The sequence below is a fragment of the Lissotriton vulgaris genome, chromosome 9 (genome assembly GCF_964263255.1).
Source record: "Lissotriton vulgaris chromosome 9, aLisVul1.2, whole genome shotgun sequence".
Taxonomy (NCBI): Eukaryota; Metazoa; Chordata; class Amphibia; order Caudata; family Salamandridae; genus Lissotriton; species Lissotriton vulgaris.
The window spans coordinates 258,674,774-258,694,608 of record NC_141697.1 but is presented as its reverse complement, the minus strand read 5'-3'; the positions used below and the strand labels follow the sequence as shown (position 1 = coordinate 258,694,608).

Here is a 19,835-nt window from a genome sequence, read left to right as displayed (position 1 = left end):
CATTCGGTGACGGCCTTCATTCGGTCGTGGAGGTTGGTTTTAGCGGTGTGATTGTCTTTGGTGAGGGAGAGGATTAGCTGGGTGTCGTCGGCAAAGGAGATGATGTTGAGGTCGTGCTGTCGGGCGACGCGGGTGAGGGGTGACATGTAGACGTTAAACAGTGTCTGGCTTAGGGAAGAGCCCTGGGGTACGCCGCAGATGATCTCTGTGGAGTTGGAGCGTTGGGGAGGGGGGGGGCTTGGGGGGGAATGGACGGTTTGGGTTCTGCTGGATAGGAAGGTTGTGGTCCAGTATAGAGCCTTCTCTTTGATTCCGGAGTTGTGTAGGCTTGTTCGCAGTGTGCGGTGGCAGACCGTGTCGAAGGCGGCTGACGGGTCCAGGAGGATGAGGGCCGCTGTTTCTCTGTTGTCGAGCAGGGTTCTGATGTCGTCGGTGGCGGCAATGAGGGCGGTTTCGGTGCTGTGGTTGCTGCGGAACCCAGACTGGGACAGGTCCAGGATGCTGTTCTTCTCGAAGTAGCGGGTCAGTTGTTTGTTGATGATTTTCTCTATGAATTCGCCAGGAACGGGAGCTGGGAGATGGGTCGAAAGTTCTTGAGGTCCGCCTTGGGTTTCTTGAGTAAGGCGTTGATCTCTGCGTGCTTCCAGCTCTCGGTGAAGGTCGTTGTCGCGAAGGAGGTGTTGATTACTTTCCGGAGATGGGGTGCTATGACTGTGCAGGCTTTGTTGAAAATGTGGTGAGGGCAAGGGTCTAACGGTGATCTAGAGTGGATGGTGTTCATGATCTCGCTGGTGTCCTCGTCGTTGATGCTGGTCCAGGAGAGCAGGCGATTGGTGCAGGTGCTGGTCGTGGGGGCGGTGGTTGTCGGGGAGGTCGTGGCGTTGTAGCTGTAGGGGATGTCGGCGATCTTAGAGTGGAAGGAGGTTGCCAGCGAGTCGCACAGGTCTTGCGAAAGCGGGATGTCGTTGGTGCTGGAGATGGAGAGTTCCTTCACAATGTTGCTGTGGTGTGCGTTATCTCGGCGGTCTTGGAGGCTCTGATGAGTTGATAGTGTCTGTGGGTGGTGTTCTTGTTGGCTGCGTGGTGGTCCGGTGTTCGTTCGGGGAGCCAGTTCTTCTCCAGTTTTCGGCATGTTCGTTTGGAGGCCTGGAGGTCTTCGGTGAAGCAGGTGGCTTTCTTGCTGGTGTGGCTGTTAGAGGGTGTCCTGAGTGGAGCGAGGGTGTTAGCGCTGTTGTCAATCCATTTTCTGAGGTTGCAGGCGGCAATGTCCGGGTCGGTGGAGTCGGCGGGTGGGCTCTGGGCGAGAGTAGCGGTTAGTTGATCTAAGGTGACTTTGCTCCAGCAGTGTTGAGGCATCAGTTGGGTGCGGTGGTGCGTGGTGGGCTTCCTGAAGGTGAAGTGGATGCAGTGGTGGTTGGTCCAGTGGGGTGCGGTGGTGTGGTTGAAGGTGATGTGGAGAGTTGCGGTGAAGATGTGGTCGAGCGTGTGGCCAGCGGCTTGGGTGGGTGTTGTAACGAGCCGTCTGAGTCCGAGGTTGGCGATCAGGGTGGTGGAGTTGGTGTCGTCGTTTTCGAGGTGGAAGTTCAGGTCCCCAAGGAGGATGTAGTCCGTGGAGGCGAGGGCGTGAGTGCTGATGAAGTCAGCTATGGGAGTCGGTGAACTGTGGTCGGGGGCCGGGGGTCTGTAGACGAGGGTTCCTCTGAGGGTGGTGTTGGGGTCGGTGTGGATCTGGAAGTGCATGTGTTCGGCAGTTCTGAGGGTGTCGTTGGTGTTGTTTGAGACTCTGAGGGTGTTCCTGTGGACGATGGCAATTCCTCCTCCTACGCCGTTGGTGCGGTCCCTGCAGGACATCTTGTAGCCTTCCGGGATGGCTATGGCGATGTCGGGAGCTGAGGCGGGGTTCAGCCAGGTCTCTGTCAGGCAGCGACGTCTGGGGAGTTAGAGTCAAGAAGGTTCCAGAGTTGAGGAGGATGCATCTGAGGTAGTTGGGTTTGTTTGGTGGAGGTTTGGCAAGCCGGGTGCTGGTGAAGCTGCAGTTCTGGCAGGAGAAGGGACCAAGGGTGCGCTTCGGGGCGGCCAGGTAGCAGGTGCGTGATCGTCCGGTGTTGAGTGCGTGGAGAGCACTGGAGTCGTAGCAGAGGCAGGCGTCTTGGTATTTGCGGGGTCCAGGGGTCCTGGCGCTCGGCGTGGTCCAGGCGCAGACGGGCTTGCCTTTGGCGCGCCCGCTGTGCGACCGCATAGCGGTGTGCATTTGTAGGGGAGGGGAGAGACGCTCAGCTGGGAGGTGGGAAAAACGGGCGGGAGAGCGGGCGCAATGAGAGGGGAGGGGCCGAGTGAATGGGGTCAGAGAGTAGGAAAAAACAAAGCAGGCAGGCGTGTAATAAAGAATTACCGAGCACAGACAATAAAATACAGTAATCAGAAATCAGAGAGTTCAGCGAGTAGGAGGAGACAAAAAGCAGGCAGGCATGTAATGAAGAAATACCAGGCACAAGCAGTAAAATACAATAGTCAGCACCAAAAATACCAGTAGCTCACAGCAGCCTCGAACACACAAGGCAGGGGACCAGCGGCAGCAGCGGAACGCGGGAGCTGTCGGGGAGAGTGCAGGCCTGTCTCTTCTGAGATGTGCCGCCTCTACTGTGAGGCATTTTGTGAATACTCTGGGAGCTGTAGTTACTCAGGATGGTAGTACGTTGCATTGAAAGTGTTTTCCTGTAATCACAAATCTGAGGTATTTGCAATGAGCTGGGTGAACTGGAATTTGAAAGAATGTGTCTTAAGTCTACTGTGGACAAAAAATCGCCTTGCTGTAGCAGTGGAAGGACGTGTTGAAGCGTGACCATGTGGAAATGTTCTTAAAGTATGTACAGATTTAATGTCCTTAGATCAAAAAATTGTCTTAAGGAGCCGTCCTGGGGAGTAGAAAGTACAGAAGAGTACACCTCTAAACCTTGGTAGTGTAATGCAACTGGTTCTATAACTCCTTTTGTTAAAATACCTTGTACCTCTTGTTTGAAGAGCTGCAGAGAGCCTTTTTTAGGCGCTCACAGGCTGACTGGAGCCCTGTGCATGTTCTCCACGTAAGCTGCGATGCAGCTTGCATGGAAAATATGGGAAGTGCGCATGACTGTTTTGGGCAGCCCGTGAGGACTGTCCAAGCAGTCATTGTGCACTTTAGGAGGGTGCAAACACTCTTCCCCTGCCCGCACCCTCTCACGCAAAGCTGTGGGCAGAAGTAGGAGAAAATAAAATGACCATAACCCAATTTATCATCATTTTATTTTCTCTCTTTCACTGCAAAAAAAAGCAGTGGGGCGATGCCACTGCAGGAGTACTGTTTACTAGGGGCTTAGGTGGTGCTAAAGTCCTTGCCAAATGTGTTACAATTAGACATTTACCTTGTTTTAAGTGGAAGAGCACTGGCGGCTTGGTTAGCAGGGATCCAGGGCACTTTCAGTCAAAAAGAACAAGTTACTTACCTTCGGTAACGATATATCTGTAAGAAACATTAGTTAGTGTTAGATTCCTTACCTTAGAATATCCCCAGGCGTCAGTCTGGATCCGGAAACTTTTGCGTAGCAGTACCCCTGCGCGTCGGTAGGCGTCGTCTGCAGGCGTCCCCTGCGGCTCCGCGTCCGTCGTCGGCGTCGTGCGCCGTGATGACGTCGCTGGAGTATATAGACGCCGCCTCCGCGCGCTGACGTCAGTTCTTTGCACACAGCTTTTCCGCGCCAGGAGACGCAGAGCCATGAGAGAACCAACACTGGTGCCATGTACAAACTAGGGCCCTGAAAGGGATGACCTTAACCCTAGGTATCAGTTCGCAGAACGGGGAGGATGGGTGGGTTCGGTAAGGAATCTAACACCAACTAATGTTTCTTACAGATATATCGTTACCGAAGGTAAGTAACTTGTTCATCTGAAAGAAACACGTTAGTGTTAGATTCCTTACCTTAGAATACATACCCCAGCAATACCAACCCCGGTGGTGGGTCTGCGAACCAATACAAAACTACACCAGAAAGTCCTGGAGGACAGAACGGCCAAAGAAGCCATCCCTCCGGACTTGACTGTCCAGGCAGTAGTGCCTCGCAAAGGTGTGCAGCGAGGCCCACGTAGCCGCTTGGCAAATGTCCTGCAAGGGGACTCCCCGGCCCAGGGCAGTAGTAGCCGCCGTGGCCCGAGTGGAATGGGCCCTCAGTCCAACAGGAGGCTCCTTCCGAGCCAAAGAGTAGCACGCTTTGATGCAGAGGACGACCCATCGAGAGATGGTTCGTTTACAAACCGCCCGTCCCTTCTTCGCACCCACGTAGCCAACAAACAGTTGGTCATCCACCCGGAACTGGCGTGTGCGATCCATGTAAAATGAAAGCGCACGTTTTGGGTCCAGACGATGGAGCCGCTCTTCATCCTTTGAAGGATGCGGAGGCGGGAAGAAGGAAGGGAGGGTGATGGACTGCCCGATGTGAAAGGCCGAAACAACCTTGGGCAGGAAAGAAGGTCTAGTCCTCAGAACCACCTTGTCAGGATGAATGGACAGGAAAGGAGGTTGGACAGAAAGAGCCTGGAGCTCACTCACCCTCCTGGCAGAGGTGATGGCAACCAGGAAAGCCGTCTTTAAAGTCAGGAGACGGAGAGGGCAAGAATGAAGGGGCTCAAAGGGAGCACACATCAGGAAAGTTAGAACCAGGTTCAAATCCCACTGAGGCATCACAAACGGAACAGGTGGAAACATGTGAGTGATGCCTTTCAAGAATCGAGTTACAATTGGGGATTTGAACAAAGAAGGCTGATCAGGAAGCCTCAAAAAGGCTGAAAGGGCAGAAAGGTAGCCCTTGATAGTGCCCAGAGCAGAGCCCTGCTGGGCAAGAGAAAGAAGAAACAGAAGAACCTCCGAAAGAGGGGCAGAAAGAGGATCCACAGCCTTTGCTGTGCACCATGCCACAAATCTGTTCCACCGACAGGCGTATACCGACTTAGTGGAGGGACGCCTGGCTGCCAGAATAACATCACAGACTTCAGGAGGCAAGTCAAATGGCCTCAACTGCCGCCGCTCAATCTCCAAGCATGGAGGTGGAGACTGGACAGGTTCGGGTGGAGGACCGTCCCCTGCTGCTGCGACAGAAGGTCCTCCTGAAGGGGCAGGCGGATCGGGGGACCGACTGACATGCTGAGTAGCTCGGGATACCAGTACCTTCGAGCCCAGTCCGGAGCCACAAGGATAACTTGGGCCCGGTCGCGCCTGATCTTCTTCAGCACTCTGGGCAGAAGTGGTATAGGCGGAAAGGCGTATAACAGACCGCAACTCCACTCGCGCCGAAAGGCGTCGCCGTGCGAGTGCCGTCTTGGAAACTCCAACGCGCAGAACTGATGACATTGCGCGTTCTCTTCTGTGGCGAATAGATCTAACCAAGGCTCTCCCCATTGCAGAAAGATGCCTTGCGCCACGTCCGAGTTCAGACGCCATTCATGATCCATCGAGCACCGACGGCTGAGTTCGTCCGCCCTGGCGTTCAGAGAACCTGCCAGGTGTTGAACCGTCAGAGTCACGCCCTGACGTTCCAGCCATTGCCAGAGGCGCAGAGCCTCCTGGCAAAGGGTCCACGACCCCACTCCGCCCTGTTTGTTGCAGTACCACATGGCGGTGGTGTTGTCTGTGAACACCTGCACTACACTCCCGTTGACAAAGGGGAGGAATGCCTTCAGTGCTAGACGAATCGCCCGCAGCTCCAACAGATTGATATGGAGCCGGGACTCCGCCGGAGACCAGATGCCTCTGATCTCTGCCTCTCCCAAGTGGCCACCCCAGCCCTGGAGGGACGCGTCCGTCACAACAACGTGCTCCGGTTGGGGAAGGGAGAGGGACTTGCCCCTGACCCAATCGCGGTCCGTAAGCCACCACTGCAGTTGTCTCGCAGTGCCCTCCGAGATCAGGACGTGGTCGGACAAGTTGCCCTGATGCTGTGCCCACTGAAACTTCAGGTCCCACTGCAGAGCCCGCATCCGCCACCGGGCGTGATGCACCAGAAGGATGCAGGAAGCCATCAGTCCCAGCAGCCGCAGCGTCAACCTGACCGAAACCCGGGATAGCGGCTGAAAGATGGGAATCAAAGCCTGAATATCCCGAACCCGCCGTTCCGGAGGATAAACCCGAAACTGCGCCGAGTCCAGAACCGCTCCGATGAAAAGGAGCTTTTGAGAGGGACACAGGTGTGATTTCGGCACATTGATGGAGAACCCCAAGTCGTGCAAGAGGTCTGCCGTCATCTGAAGGTGGTGGACGACTGTCTGGGGCGAGCCCGCCTTCAACAACCAGTCGTCTAGGTAGGGGAAGACTGAAACCCCCAACCTGCGCAGATGTGCTGCGACCACCGCCATCACCTTTGTGAACACCCGTGGGGCGCTGGTAAGGCCGAAGGGAAGCACGATAAACTGAAAGTGCTCCTGGCCTACCGTGAACCGCAGGTAACGCCGGTGGGCCGGCAGGACGGGAATGTGAAAATAGGCGTCCTGCAAGTCCAACGCTACCATCCAGTCTTGTGGGTCTAGAGCAGCCAAGACCTGAGCTAACGTCAACATCTTGAACTTCTCCTTCCGGAGGAAGCCGTTGACGTTCCTTAGATCCAAGATAGGACGTAGGCCCCCCTTGTCCTTCTTGGGTACCAGAAAGTAGTGGGAATAGCAACCACGCCCTACTTCTGGCCCAGGAACGCGCTCGATGGCCCCCTTGGCCAAGAGGGCCGTAACTTCCTCCTGCAGAAGCGTCAAGTGGTCCCCCGACACACGGTGGTTCTGCGGTGGCATGGCTGGAGGAGAGGTCTCGAAGGGGAGGGAGTAGCCCCTTCGGACGATTTGCAGCACCCACCTGTCCGAAGTGATCGTGCGCCAGTGAGCGTGGTGATGGCGAGCCCTGCCACCCACTGGCGTCACATGGGGCCGAAAGCAAGGACTAGGAGGATTTAGGGGTAGATGCTGCGGGGGAAGGTGTGGTCTGACCCCGCCGTTGTCCCCGACCGCCACCACGGCGGTTTCCACGGCCGCCACCGCGTTGAAAGGACTGTTGCAGCGCGTGGCTGGCAGCACGTGTGGGGGCGCCCCTTCCTTGGCCACGAAAGGGACGAAACGAACCCGGTTGCTGACACTGGGTCGAGAGACCCAAGGACTTGGCCGTGACCCTGGAGTCCTTGAAGCGTTCCGGCGCGTGGTCCGCCTTGTCACCGAACAGGTGACAGCCATCAAACGGCATGTCCATCAAGGTATTCTGGACATCAGCCGAAAAGTTGGCGGATCTCAGCCAGGCGTGGCGACGAATCGCCACCGTCGTTGACATAGCTCTGCCCAGCGAGTCGGTCGTATCAAGACCACACCGTATTGAATATTTCGCTGCATCCCGGCCCTCAGCGACAGCTTGACCGAGTTTTGCCCGCACCTCCATGGGGCATTCTGGCAGCAGTTCCGCGACCGTATCCCACACAGAGTGGGTGTAGCAGCCCAAGAGGCAAGCGGTGTTGCAAGACCGCAGGCCCAAACTAATGGACGAGAAGACCTTCTTGCCAAATTGGTCGTACCTCTTGGATTCCGGTCGGGCGGGGCCGACGGGAATGCGGACTGGGAGGTCGAGGCCTGGATCACCAGGCTCTCAGGGGTGGGGTGGGTAGACAGGAACTTGGGGTCGTCCGGACAAGGACGGTGGCGCCTGGCCACGTTCCGATCAACAGGCGCACCTGAAGCGGGCCTGGACCACGTGCCCAACAGAACGTCTGACAAGGCTTCATTAAACGGCAGCAGTGGCTCCTGTGGGCATGACTGCGGTTTGAAGACCTCGGTGAGGATGTTAGGCCTCACGGCCGCGACGGGGAGCTCAAGGTGTAAGGCCTTGGCAGCCCTCATCAGCACCACAGAATAGGCAGCTCCCTCCACCGATGCCACGGTTGGAGGAGAGATCAAACCAGGGTTAGGAGAGTCGTCCAGACCACTGGCATCCCCCAAATCACCTGTCCAGTCCGGGTCATACTGGCACTCGCGTGACAGAGGGTCCTCGGACCCCTCCCAAACTTCACCGAACTCTTCATCATCTCCGTATTCGGAGTCAACGATGAAGACCGGCTCCTCGGGGTTCATGGGCCCCATCGGCGCCGGGACCGGCGTCGAGCGACGCCCGTCCGGCGCCGCGTCCGGCGTCGGTGAAGGTAAGGGGACGGCGCCGCCCGGAGCCGGCGCCGGAACCCCGCTGCCGGCCGGAGCCGGCACCGGGGAACCGGCGCCGCGCGGGGGCGGCGTCGGGGGCAACCCCGATGGTAACGGCGCCGGGGAGGCCGGAAGACCAGCCGGCGCCGATCCCGGAGGCCCTTGCGGCGCCGGGGTCGGAGCCGTTGGCGGCGCCGGGGCCGGAGCACCCGACGGCGCCGAGGCAGGGACACCCGAACCGCCAGGGCCCCCAGACGGTAGCACTGGGCCCGAAGGCGCCGTAGGCCCCGTCGGAGAAGCGAGCGCCCTCATGGCCATGAGGAACGCCTCGATCTCCTCAGGCGTCGCGCCATGCACAGGGACCGGAGGGTATGAGGCAGGCCGCGCCGGCGACTCTCGCGGAGCCGCGGGGTTGGGGTCACCCGAGCCCCCGGCCGCATCGCGCGAGCGTCGGGGGGAGTCGGGGGTACGATGACGACGCCCCGACTTCTTGTGCTTCTTACCTGATGAGCCTGACGAGTGGTGTCGACTCCCGGAACGCTCGGCGCGGCTCCGCGACCGCTCCCTCGAACGCTCTCTCGACCTCCGGCCGGACCGGGACCGCTCCCGGTCCCGACGTGGGTCCGACACCCGGAGCTCCAGAAGCTTGCGGGACCGCTCCCGCCTAGCCTTGTTGGTGAGGGCCCGGCAGTCGACACAGGAGTCCACGTCGTGGTCGGGGCCCAGACACCGGAGACAGAGGCGGTGATGGTCTGTGACCGACATCGTGCGCTCACAGTCATCACAGTGCTTGAACCCAGGCATCCTATCAGGCACAATTAGAGAATTAGCAATGAAAAAACTTGGTCAAAGACCGGAGTACTGCTCTTCAGATCTGCGTCCACTGGCGCGGAAAAAAGAAGAACTGACGTCAGCGCGCGGAGGCGGCGTCTATATACTCCAGCGACGTCATCACGGCGCACGACGCCGACGACGGACGCGGAGCCGCAGGGGACGCCTGCAGACGACGCCTACCGACGCGCAGGGGTACTGCTACGCAAAAGTTTCCGGATCCAGACTGACGCCTGGGGATATTCTAAGGTAAGGAATCTAACACTAACGTGTTTCTTTCAGATACATCAGTACTAGAGCTAAAAGTGGGGGTGACCATGTCAAAAATTGCACTTTCCTACAAACTACATGTTACCTTAATGAATGGAATGCACCTGGAAGGAAGAACTATTGCAGATTTCTTAAAAGATGACAGAGGCAGTCTACATTAACAGACGAAAATCAATTTTGCTACACCTACCTCTTCAATAGCAGCATCTTGCAAAAGAGATCGAATATCTAAGCGCATCATGTGACGAGGGGCTGTTTCCCAATGATCAGACATCTTAAAAAAAAAAAAAATATGTAGGTTAGATAGCCCTCGCACAACCAGTAGTGCATCAACCTATTCTCTGCACTCCTTTCTCTCCGTGAGCTGCAATAAAGGTGCATTTTACATCCAAACAATGTCTAACTACTGGTGCATCATCACAGAGCTACACATCTGCATGCTATATCACTAAATGCGCTTGCTACTTCAAAAGACAAAGCCTTAACCTATGTACAAGCACCCCAGTCTTCAATCAAAAGCGTTTACAAACTAATGCAAAGAAATTACAAGAACCTCCTAGTTGTACTGTAGGCTTTCCTCCACATTTTATTTAGGGAATGGAAAACAAAATGGTCATAAAATGCCTTGAGTTGCTGGTACTGCGGTGAATGAACAATGGATGCATTCACAGCCAGTCAGAGGTTCCAAACTCTAAACAGTGGACTTTTGGAGTAAGATAGCATTCAATGCTGGTTTTTACCCTGTTGCTGTTCCAGAGAAGTCACAAAAAATAAGTGTTGGTCACATTTTTCGGGTCCTTTCAGAAGTGAGACTGCTCTATAGGCATTAATGAAGATCTGACAACACAACATCAACAATTTACTTCCTAGTTCCCCATTGTTGATATTTTCTTTCAGCTCAAACAGCATGATTATCTGCCCACTTTACAGATCTTGAACACAAACTGTAAAATGTTCAATTTTAAACTAAAGATTATCATTAAGAAACTATGCCTATAAATTAACTAACATTTTTAACTCCAAACTTAATTAGCGAAGCAGTAAAAGGGCAGACATTGGAACACTGATGCTTCCAGGATTTCAGAAGCAGCAGCATCTAATCATGCTTTGATTATGTCCTTTTGCCTTATTTCTAACAGAGGAGAACAAAATGGTTACTTGCCAACAGGAGTAGTTTTGCAGCGTGAAGAGTTTTGTGGATTCACATGCTGAGCAACATTCTGCCATCTAGTGTTTGGGTCCGAACTAGTCTTTGTTTTCTTTCTATTTAGGCGATGTCGACCACCATTTGGTGCACGGTCCGCCCCCTGCGTGACGTCAGACAGCGTCCCGGAGTTCGTTGCGCACAGTAGTCATCTTTGGATTCTTTTTTCGGTGTTTCAGTCTTATAGCTGGTACTTTAGTACATTGTTAACCCCTTTGCTGCGGGGTGTTTCCCCTGTGCGGGGGCTGTGCAGGCGCAGCTGTACTTATGACGAGCTCGGCTCGTCATGAGGCACAGCGGTGCTGCAATCGTGACAAGTGAAGCTCGTCACAGCCACACCCCTTTTCGAATGTTCAGCACAGCGGGATAATTATCCCCGCGTGCGAACGTTCCAAAAGCCGTGACGAGCTCAGCTGGTCATGAGTGCAGCTCAACTGTGCCTCATGACGAGCTGAGCTCGTCATGAGCACCCAACAAGTTAATTACATTTCCCCACCTGCTTGTATTCCTTGTAGGGGAGGCTAGGTGGGTCACATGTGAATCCAGAAAACTCTTCAAGCTGCAAAACTACTCCTACTGGCAAGTAACCATTGTTTTGCAGCATGAATCCTTTACTGGATTCAAATGTTATGCATCAGATTCGATTAATTAACAGAGTCAGCGTGGCATCTTTTCGACTGCTGGACCGTATTTACTGTTTTAACTATACTACTTCTTTTTAAATTGTGACTATCCTATTTTTAGCAGTCATTTTTAGAATTGATTAGAGCTATTTTGCAGAAGTAGGGTGATAGCAGCTTCCTTACCTGTATCTTGGACACCCATTGTTCCCGCCAGCTCCCCGGTCCACAACAGGGTTTCCCGGTTGTTTGTGGAGGGTGCGAAGGCGGTATATTTTCGTCATTTCCGGGGCAGAGGTGCAGGAAGCTGGGCGGACTACGGGCTGACTATTTAGTCACACATGGAGGCGACGCGTGCTTAATTAACAGAGTCAGCGTGGCATCTTTTCTACTGCCGGACCGTATTACTGTTTTAAGTATACTACTACTTCTTTTAAAATTGTGACTATCCTATTTTTAGCAGTCATTTTTAGAATTGATTAGAGCTATTTTGCACAAGTAAGGTGATAGCAGCTTCCTTACCTGTATCTCGGACGCCCATTGTTCCTGCAAGCTCCCTGGTCCACCACAGGTTTTGCCGGTTGTTTGTGGAGGTTGCGAAGGCGGTAGATTTTCATAATTTCCGGGGCAGAGGTACAGGGAGGCGAGCGGACTACGGGCTGACTATTTAGTCACACATGGAAGCGACGTGCCGGAGGCCCGCCAAAGGCAAGGCCGTCTGCGCCCGTCCGGGGCCAGGGGCCATAACCCCTAGGCAATTTCTTTCGGCTCCCCGCACTAACTCCCATACAGATCTTAGCGCTCTTCGCCCTAAGCAACAGCAGAATTGTGAGATTGCACCATTGAATAACCACTTTTTTAACTGCTCCTGCTGCAACTTTTCCTTCTCTCCGGTGTTATGTGGTGCTATAGACCCAACAGCGGCTTCTTTGCACTATTCAGAGCACATAAAGGAAGCAGCCTCTAAAGAATTTGTGTTCTTTAGTATTAATTGTAGGTCACTTCTGAAACATAAAGAAGACATTTTTGACTTACTTCTAAATTTTCAACCGGATGCCATCTTCATGACAGAAAATTGGCTGAATGATAGCCCTGGCCCTGATGTAGCCACTGCTTTACCCCATAACTACACGATCCTTAGGAAGGATCGTGTGAATAATATAGAAGGGGGCATTGGAATCATTAAAAAAAATGAATGTAATTGTATATGGGAAGAACTTCTGATTAACAACTGTGAAGCTGGCCTGTTTAAGCTTGCTCTTACACCCCAATTTACCTTTTCGAGGATGTTAATCTATTGACCCAAGGGTGCAACTGGTGCCTGGGCAGCGGCTCTTCCCGATTTTATTGCTCCCTTTATTCTTGAAGCTACAAACTTTTCAATATTAGGAGACCTGAACCTTCATCTTAACGATGCTAATTGCGCAATTAGTGCTACGCTGGTCTCTGACTTAGCAGCTCTAAATGTTACTTTATGTAATACTGGCTGTACTTACAAAGCTGGACACCAACTGGACCCAGACTTTTCTAATCTAAATAACATTATATGTGAACAAGCCCTTCCTTTGGTATGGTCGGGCCACTTTTTAATTGGCTTTAAGATTAAACAGGCTTTGGGACTGGAGCCCATGAGCACCAAGGATGCTGCTATTGGAATGAGAAACTGGAAAAAGCTGACCACTGAACGACTTAATACTCATCTTTAACACTCCAGACCAGATATAAAGCTAGTCAGCACCACAGATGCAGACACTATCCATAGTTGGCTAAGTTTGTCGTTAGACACGTGTCTTCCTTTAACTAAGAACAAAATTAATAGCCACCGGCCTCCGGCTCCATGGTTCTCAGATAAACTTAAACTAGAAAAAACAAATGTAAAGTACTAGAGAGGAAATGGTGAAAACATTATGCCCCAATTGAAAAACAGAACTATAAAGAAGCCATCAAAGTCTATCAGACACTATGTAGAGCAGCACGTGCAGAACATATAAAGAACAATATAATGTTATCCCAAAGCAATTCGAAAACACTTTTTAAAATGGTGCAAGAACCGTCAGGCGCTACACACCAACCAAAACCGCCTAATCTTACAGAAACACAATGTGAAAATTTGGCAATATTTTTTAATGAGAAAATATATTTAGAATTCCATATGAATGGAGTACAAAGTCCCCAGTTTAATAATCCGCTAACACAATTTACCTTTCCTTCACAATGACCAGATGATACAAAGGATATGCTGGATAGATGGTTACCTTTTGACATAACGTCATTTAAAGACATCCTGAATAGTATCAAATCAGGCTCTCCTAAGGACCTATTCCCAATTTAAATTCTAAAATATTTGGCCTGCTGATCCTTAAATGGATTATGGACCTTCTTTTCTATGCCTCACTCGCTGAGGCAATGATACCTGCCAATTGGAAACATGCGATGATCCTTCCTCTGTTGAAGAAAGCAAACGCTGATCCGGAGGTCCCTTCTAAGATCCGCCCAGGCTCGTTACTCCTCGCTTTCACAAAAATTTTAGAAAAACATGTTAATGGTCAACTGACCCAATTCGTGAACACCGAGATATTTGATACTCGTCTCAATCAGGTTTCAGATCTGGATTCTCCACGGAATCGACTCTTCTGGGTGTTACGGAAACCATCTGCCAGCAACTGGATGGAGGTGATACAGTGGCAATCATCTTGCTAGATTTGAGTGCCGCTTTTGACACTATATGACATGAGATCCTTATACTTAATTCTAAGGGCATTGGCGGCCTTGCTCTGAAATGGCTCACATGCTTTTTAACTAATCGCACATTCCAAGTGTTCTCCTCAACATCTAACTCCAGATCACACATCTTCTTAGGGAGTTCCTCAGGGATCAATTTTAAGTCCTCTACTTTTTAATGTTTACATTAGCCCACTGGTTGATGTAGCAGAAGAAGCTGGACTCACAATATTTTCTTACGCAGACGATACCCAGCTTATTTTCTCTCTTTCGACTAATAACACTGCTAAATCACCATCCCTTAAAATTGGTCTAAAAAATATTTCGGGATGGATGCATGCAAATAAACTTAAATTGAATGGAGGAAAAACAGAACTCCTGATTTAAGGCGGCAATAAGGATCTTAGGGGACCACAACACTGGCCTCACCAAATGGGTTCTCCTCCCACACCCTCTCAATCTGTCTGTAACCTGGGCATTATAATAGATGATCAGTTGACTATGGGTCAACAAGCAACTAAGGTTGCGTTGATATGTTTTACCATTCCAAAATGGTTAAAAAAGATCTTATGGATGCTGCCTTTTACAACTTAGAAAACGGTAGTCCAGGCCCTGATCATATCACGATTAGATTACGGAAATATCCTGTACCTAGGGGCAAACAAATAAGTAATCCGTAGGCTACAAGTGGCCCAAAATTCGGCAGTGAGACTCTTATGTCAGCTACCTCGAATAGCTTCCATTTCTAAATCACTCCGGGACCTACACTGGTTAAGAATTGACAATCGTTCTAAATTTAAAGCCTTGTGCTATATGCTCAAAATCAATGTTGGCACGGCCCCTCATTATCTGAGCACTCTGGTTAACAAATACAAGCCAACTCGCACCCTCAGATCCTCAAAGCAAGCCAAATGTGTGACCCCTAGATTTAAACTGACCCGTATAGGTGGCCGCTCTCTCTCTTTGCTCGCTCCTGTTCTGTGGAATTCTATGCCTCTTTCACTTCGCTTGGAACAAAACTATATCAAATTTAGGAAAGGCATTAAAACTTGGTTATTTAATATATAGTTTTGTTTCTCTGACTGCTCTGCTGTTTAGCTTATGTCTGTAGGCGCCGGGAAACCTCTGGGTAGCTGTTGCACCATATAAATTTAAACAATAATAATAATAAGCAGTTTCTCCCTTTTTGGGGAGGCTGTGGTGAGAGTAAGATTTAGCGAACAGGTGTTAAATTACCTTCAGTCCTACTTGTGCATCCTTTTTCATCTGTACATCCACACAGTAATGCTTGGTGAAAGTGCTTGGGGACGCCCATGCTGCTTCTGCACATGTAGGGGTTATTGGCACATTGGCCATGAATGCTTCACTTGCTCCTTTCTTTCCACCCGAGTGAGCCTTTGGTCATATGCTTGGGTTTTTTCCTGCAGAGGCATAACATAGTTGAGTTGAATGGTTTGGACTATCCATCGTGCAATTGTTGCCTTTGTGACAGACGTCCCTGTGTTGGTATGTGAGTAAGCAACAAACAGCTGTTTGCGAGCTTGTACTGTTTTCTGTAGATAGGACAATGAAGCCCTCCTTACATCCAGGGTATGGAGGCCTTTTTCCAATTTTGTTTGCAGGTTTTTGAAAAAGACTGGTAGAAGAATGCTCTGATTCAATCAATCAATCAATCAATCAATCAAAACACTTGTATAGCACGCTACTCACCCGGAAGGGTGGGGGAAGGGGTCTGCTACTGCTCGAACAGCCAGGTCTTGAGTTGTCTCCTGAAGGCGAGGTGGTCCTGGGTCAGCCGAAAGTGGACGAGGAGGGAGTTCCATGTCTTGGCCGCCAGGTAGGAGAAGGATCTGCCTCCGGCGGTGGCTCTTCGGATGGGTGGTATGGCGGCAAGGGCGAGGCTAGCAGACCGTAGCTGGCTGGTGGGCGTGTGGAAGGTCAGGCGATCGTTGAGGTACTTAGGGCCCAGGTCATGGAGAGACTTGTGTGCGTGGGTGAGGAGCCTGAACGTGATCCTCTTGTTGACGGGGAGCCAGTGTAGGTCCCTCAGGTGGCCGGAGATGTGGCTGCGTCGGGGGATGTCCAGGATGAGTCGGGCGGAGGCGTTCTGGATGCGTTGGAGTCTTTTCTGTTGCTTGGCTGTGGTTCCGGCGTAGAGGGTGTTTCCGTAGTCCAGTCGGCTGGTGACGAGGACCTGGGTGACCGTCTTCCTGGTTTCGGTCGGGATCCAACGGAAGATCTTGCGGAGCATGCGGAGGGTGTGAAAGCATGAAGAGGAGACGGCGTTGACTTGTCTGGTCATCGAGAGGGAGGAGTCCAGGATGAAGCCCAGGTTGCGTGCGTGGTCTGTTGGCTTGGGGGCGGTACCCAGGGCTGGGGGCCACCAGGAGTCGTCCCATGCGGAGGGTGATGGTCCCAGGATGAGGACTTCCGTCTTCTCTGAGTTCAGTTTCAGGCGGCTGTTCTTCATCCACTCGGCGACGTCTTTCATCCCTTCGTGGAGGCTGGTTCTGGCGGTGTCGGGGTCTCTGGTGAGGGAGAGGATCAGCTGGGTGTCGTCGGCGTAGGAGATGATGTTGAGGTTGTGTTGGCGTGCGATGGTGGCGAGAGGTCTCATGTAGACGTTGAAGAGGGTGAGGCTGAGTGATGATCCTTGCGGGACGCCGCAGATGACTTCGGTGGCCTCGGATCGAAACGGGGGGAGGCGGACTCTGTGTTCTTCCGGCGAGGAACGAGATGATCCACTTCAGTGCCTTCTCTTGGATGCCGGTGTTGCTGAGGCGTTGGACTAGAGTGCAGTGGCAGACCGTGTCGAACGCTGCGGAGAGGTCCAGGAGGATGAGTGCCGCTGTTTCCCCGTTGTCGAGAAGGGCTCGGATGTCGTCGGTGGCTGCGATGAGGGCGGTCTCGGTGCTGTGGTTGGCTCTGAAACCGGACTGCGAGGGGTCAAGGCATCCATTCGTCTCGAGGAAGGCGGCAAGTTGTCTGTTGGCGATCTTCTCGATGACTTTGGCAGGAAAAGGGAGGAGCGAGATGGGGCGGAAGTTTTTGAGGTCGGTGGGGTCCGCTGTTGGTTTCTTCAGCAGGGCGCTGGGCTCTGCGTGCTTCCAGCTCTCCGGGAAGGTGGCGGTGTCGAAGGAGGTGTTGATGACGTCTCGGAGTTGGGGTGCGATGGTGGAGTCGGCCTTGTTGAAGACGTGGTACTTGGACACAACTTTTGGTAAGAATTGAGAGTTAATGCTTGTGGTTCACTTGCACTTCGTAAGGATGTAATGGCTATTAGGAATGCAGTCTTTACGGTGATGTGTTTGAGGTCCGCTTTGTGCATGAGCTCAAATGGTTCTGTCATAAGTTGCGTGAGGGCTGTATTAAAACTCCACCTGGAGGCTGGAGATGTCCTTGAGGTCTTTTAGATTTCTCTAGGAATCTTTTTATGACAGGTCTTATGAAGAATCTGTTGCATGATTTTCACCTGGTGTAGGCAACAATAGCGGCAAGGTGTACCTTTAGGCTGGAGTAGTTCATGTGGCTGTCTAGGAGGTATGTTAGGTATATGATCACTGTTTCTTGCGTGGTTGTTGCGCACTAAGTGGTATACCGTTTCTATTTTGAGGCATAGCATTGCCTTGCCATTTGTTTTCTTGCCTCTTTTAGAATTTCCATTGTCCGCTACAGCAAGTTTAGGTGGCCAAACTCTACATATTCAGTTGCCAGGCTGCTAGGCGTAGGGTAGCTGGTTCTGGGTGGAAGAATTTCCCTATTGCATTGTTAGTAGGTCCTTGTCCGCTTTGAGTGATTATTTGTCCCTTGTACAGCTCTAGCAGACTGGAGTACCATGATTTTCTGGTCCATTGTGGAGCAATGAGAATTAGGTTTGTTCCAGGACTCTTTGGATTAGGGGTATTGGAGGAAAAGCGTAAGAAAACGCCCCTGCTTAATCTAGCGAGAGGGCATTCCCTTTTGACAGGCGGTGATGAAACCTGGAGACAAAGAACTGGCATTTCTTGTCCTGTATTGTCACAAACAGGTCTATCTCTGGCCACTCATGCCCATCCCCCCACCCCTCAGAGTTTGAAGATGTATTGTATTGTATTGTCTTGTGTTGTGTTTCGATTCCCACTCGTGGAAGCAGCTGTTCTGCCTGGTCAGTTGACCTGCTGTTCTGTTGTAAATCCCTGGTAGGGGTATTGTTTAGAGATTCTTTGTGAAATTGCCCATTTCCAGATCAGTTGTGCAAGCTTGCTGACTGGGATTTCCTTTGTACTTGTTGTTTGTTGAGGTAGAACATTGTGGTGGTGTTGTCTGTTTGAATCAAGATAGTCTTCTTGTGAATGTGTTTCTGGAATGCCTTGAGTGCTAGGAGTATTGTTTTCATCTCCAGGTAGTTGATGTGTTTTATGGAGTTGAGTTTGTTCCACTGGCCTCGTATTTTCAATTGGCCGAGGTGCGCTCCCTATCTGCTGTGGGATGTATCTGTTGTGATTGTCGCAGAGGGAGTTGGGCTTTTGAATGGTCTGCCTAGTGCTATATTCCTGGATGTCCACCATTGTATTTCTGATTGCAGTTTCTGTGTAACAACCACTAGATCCACCCAACGGCCTGTTTTGTGTGAGTTTTGAGTTGAGTCATGCACCTAAGAAGGTTTTTTCTTTTTCTGGCTTTGTGGAGTACTTCTTGTGCTTTATTGAGAATCCTAGTTTTTAGAGTGTGAGGATTACTGTTCGAACATGGTTGTGACATTTTTATTTTGTATTTGCTCTTATAAGCCAGTCGTCTAGATAAGGGGAAACGTGTATTCCCTCCTTTCGTAGGTGTGCTCCTACTGAGGCTAGGTACTTGATGAAGACATGTGGTGCTGATTTTATTCCGAAAGCAAGTACCTTGAACTGGTAGTGTGCACCTTCGTGTTAGAATCCGAGATAATTTCTGAGGCCTTTGTTCATGGGGAAGTGCAAATAGGCGTCTTTGAGGTCTATTGTTGCCATGTAGTCTCCCTTTTGAATTTGCGTTATTATTCCTTGAAGTGTAGTCATTTTGAAATGTTGCGTTCAAATGAACTTGCTTATGAACCTTAGGTCTAGGATAGGCCTCGGTGTAAGGTCTTGCTAGGGAACTAGGTAGTATGGTGAGTAGTTTCCCTTGAAATGGCCTTCCTTTGGTACAGTTTCTATTGTTTGCTTTTGAAAACGCTCTTCGATATTTAATCTCAATTGCGTGATTTGTGATCCTTTATTTTTGGAGGGTTTGCTGGAGGAGTCTGTCAGCTCTATGCAATACCCGTATTTTATCAAGTTTTATATCCAACTGTCTGTAGTGATATTTTGCATTTGTCGCAGGTATTGAGCTATCCTGCCCCCCCCACTGGTGCTGTGTGCAGGTCCTTTTTTATGCAGGAGTCAATTTAATACAGCTCCTCTTCCGTTGGAGGGCTGGACTCTGCCTCTTTCTCTTCCTCAAAAGATCTGCTTGGCAGTCACCAGTTTTGATATCCTGTCTGTTGGCTTGACTGTTGCCCGTCTGCTTGGGCTTGTTGTGGATGAGGTATCTGTTGTCCTTGCGCAAAGGTTCCAGTCCCATGGGTTTCCTCTTTGTCGCAGGGCTCCCATAGCCCTTGCAGTTTCTATGTCTTTATTTGTTGGAGGGATTTATCGTTTCTTTTCCAACAGGGTGTCCCATGTGAATGGTTTGTTAATGATGGATGTCTGCACCTCCTGCTTAAAGCCGGATATTCGTAGCCAAGCATGTTTCCTTAGTGGGGTACCTGGGCACATTTGTCTACTGGCTGTGTCTGCTGCATCGAGTGCTGACTTTAGGCATGTATTTGCAATATTTTTACGTTACTGGGAAATTGATTTTGCCCTTTATCTGTCCTCTTCTGGGAGCTTGTTAATGAGCTCCTTGATGTCATCCAATTGCTGGTGACCATATCTATTTAACAGGGCAGTTGTGTTTGCGACGTGCCACTGCCGCCTCCTCTATTTTCCTGCCTACCATGTCCA

General features: G+C 51.2%; 1 protein-coding gene across 3 annotated transcripts in view; it reads right to left on the bottom strand.

The window, feature by feature from the left end:
* YLPM1 (YLP motif containing 1) overlaps positions 1 to 19,835 on the bottom strand; it is a 923,718-nt gene that overhangs the window by 173,072 nt on the left and 730,811 nt on the right. For all 3 annotated transcript variants that reach the window (XR_015299909.1, XM_086937497.1, XM_086937498.1), the window contains exon 15: positions 9,482 to 9,565. Coding sequence is in view for 2 of the 3 variants with exons in the window: in XM_086937497.1 (XP_086793623.1) it covers positions 9,482 to 9,565 (84 nt within the window). In the remaining variant the exon portion in view is untranslated. The remainder of the gene's footprint in view (positions 1 to 9,481; positions 9,566 to 19,835) is intronic.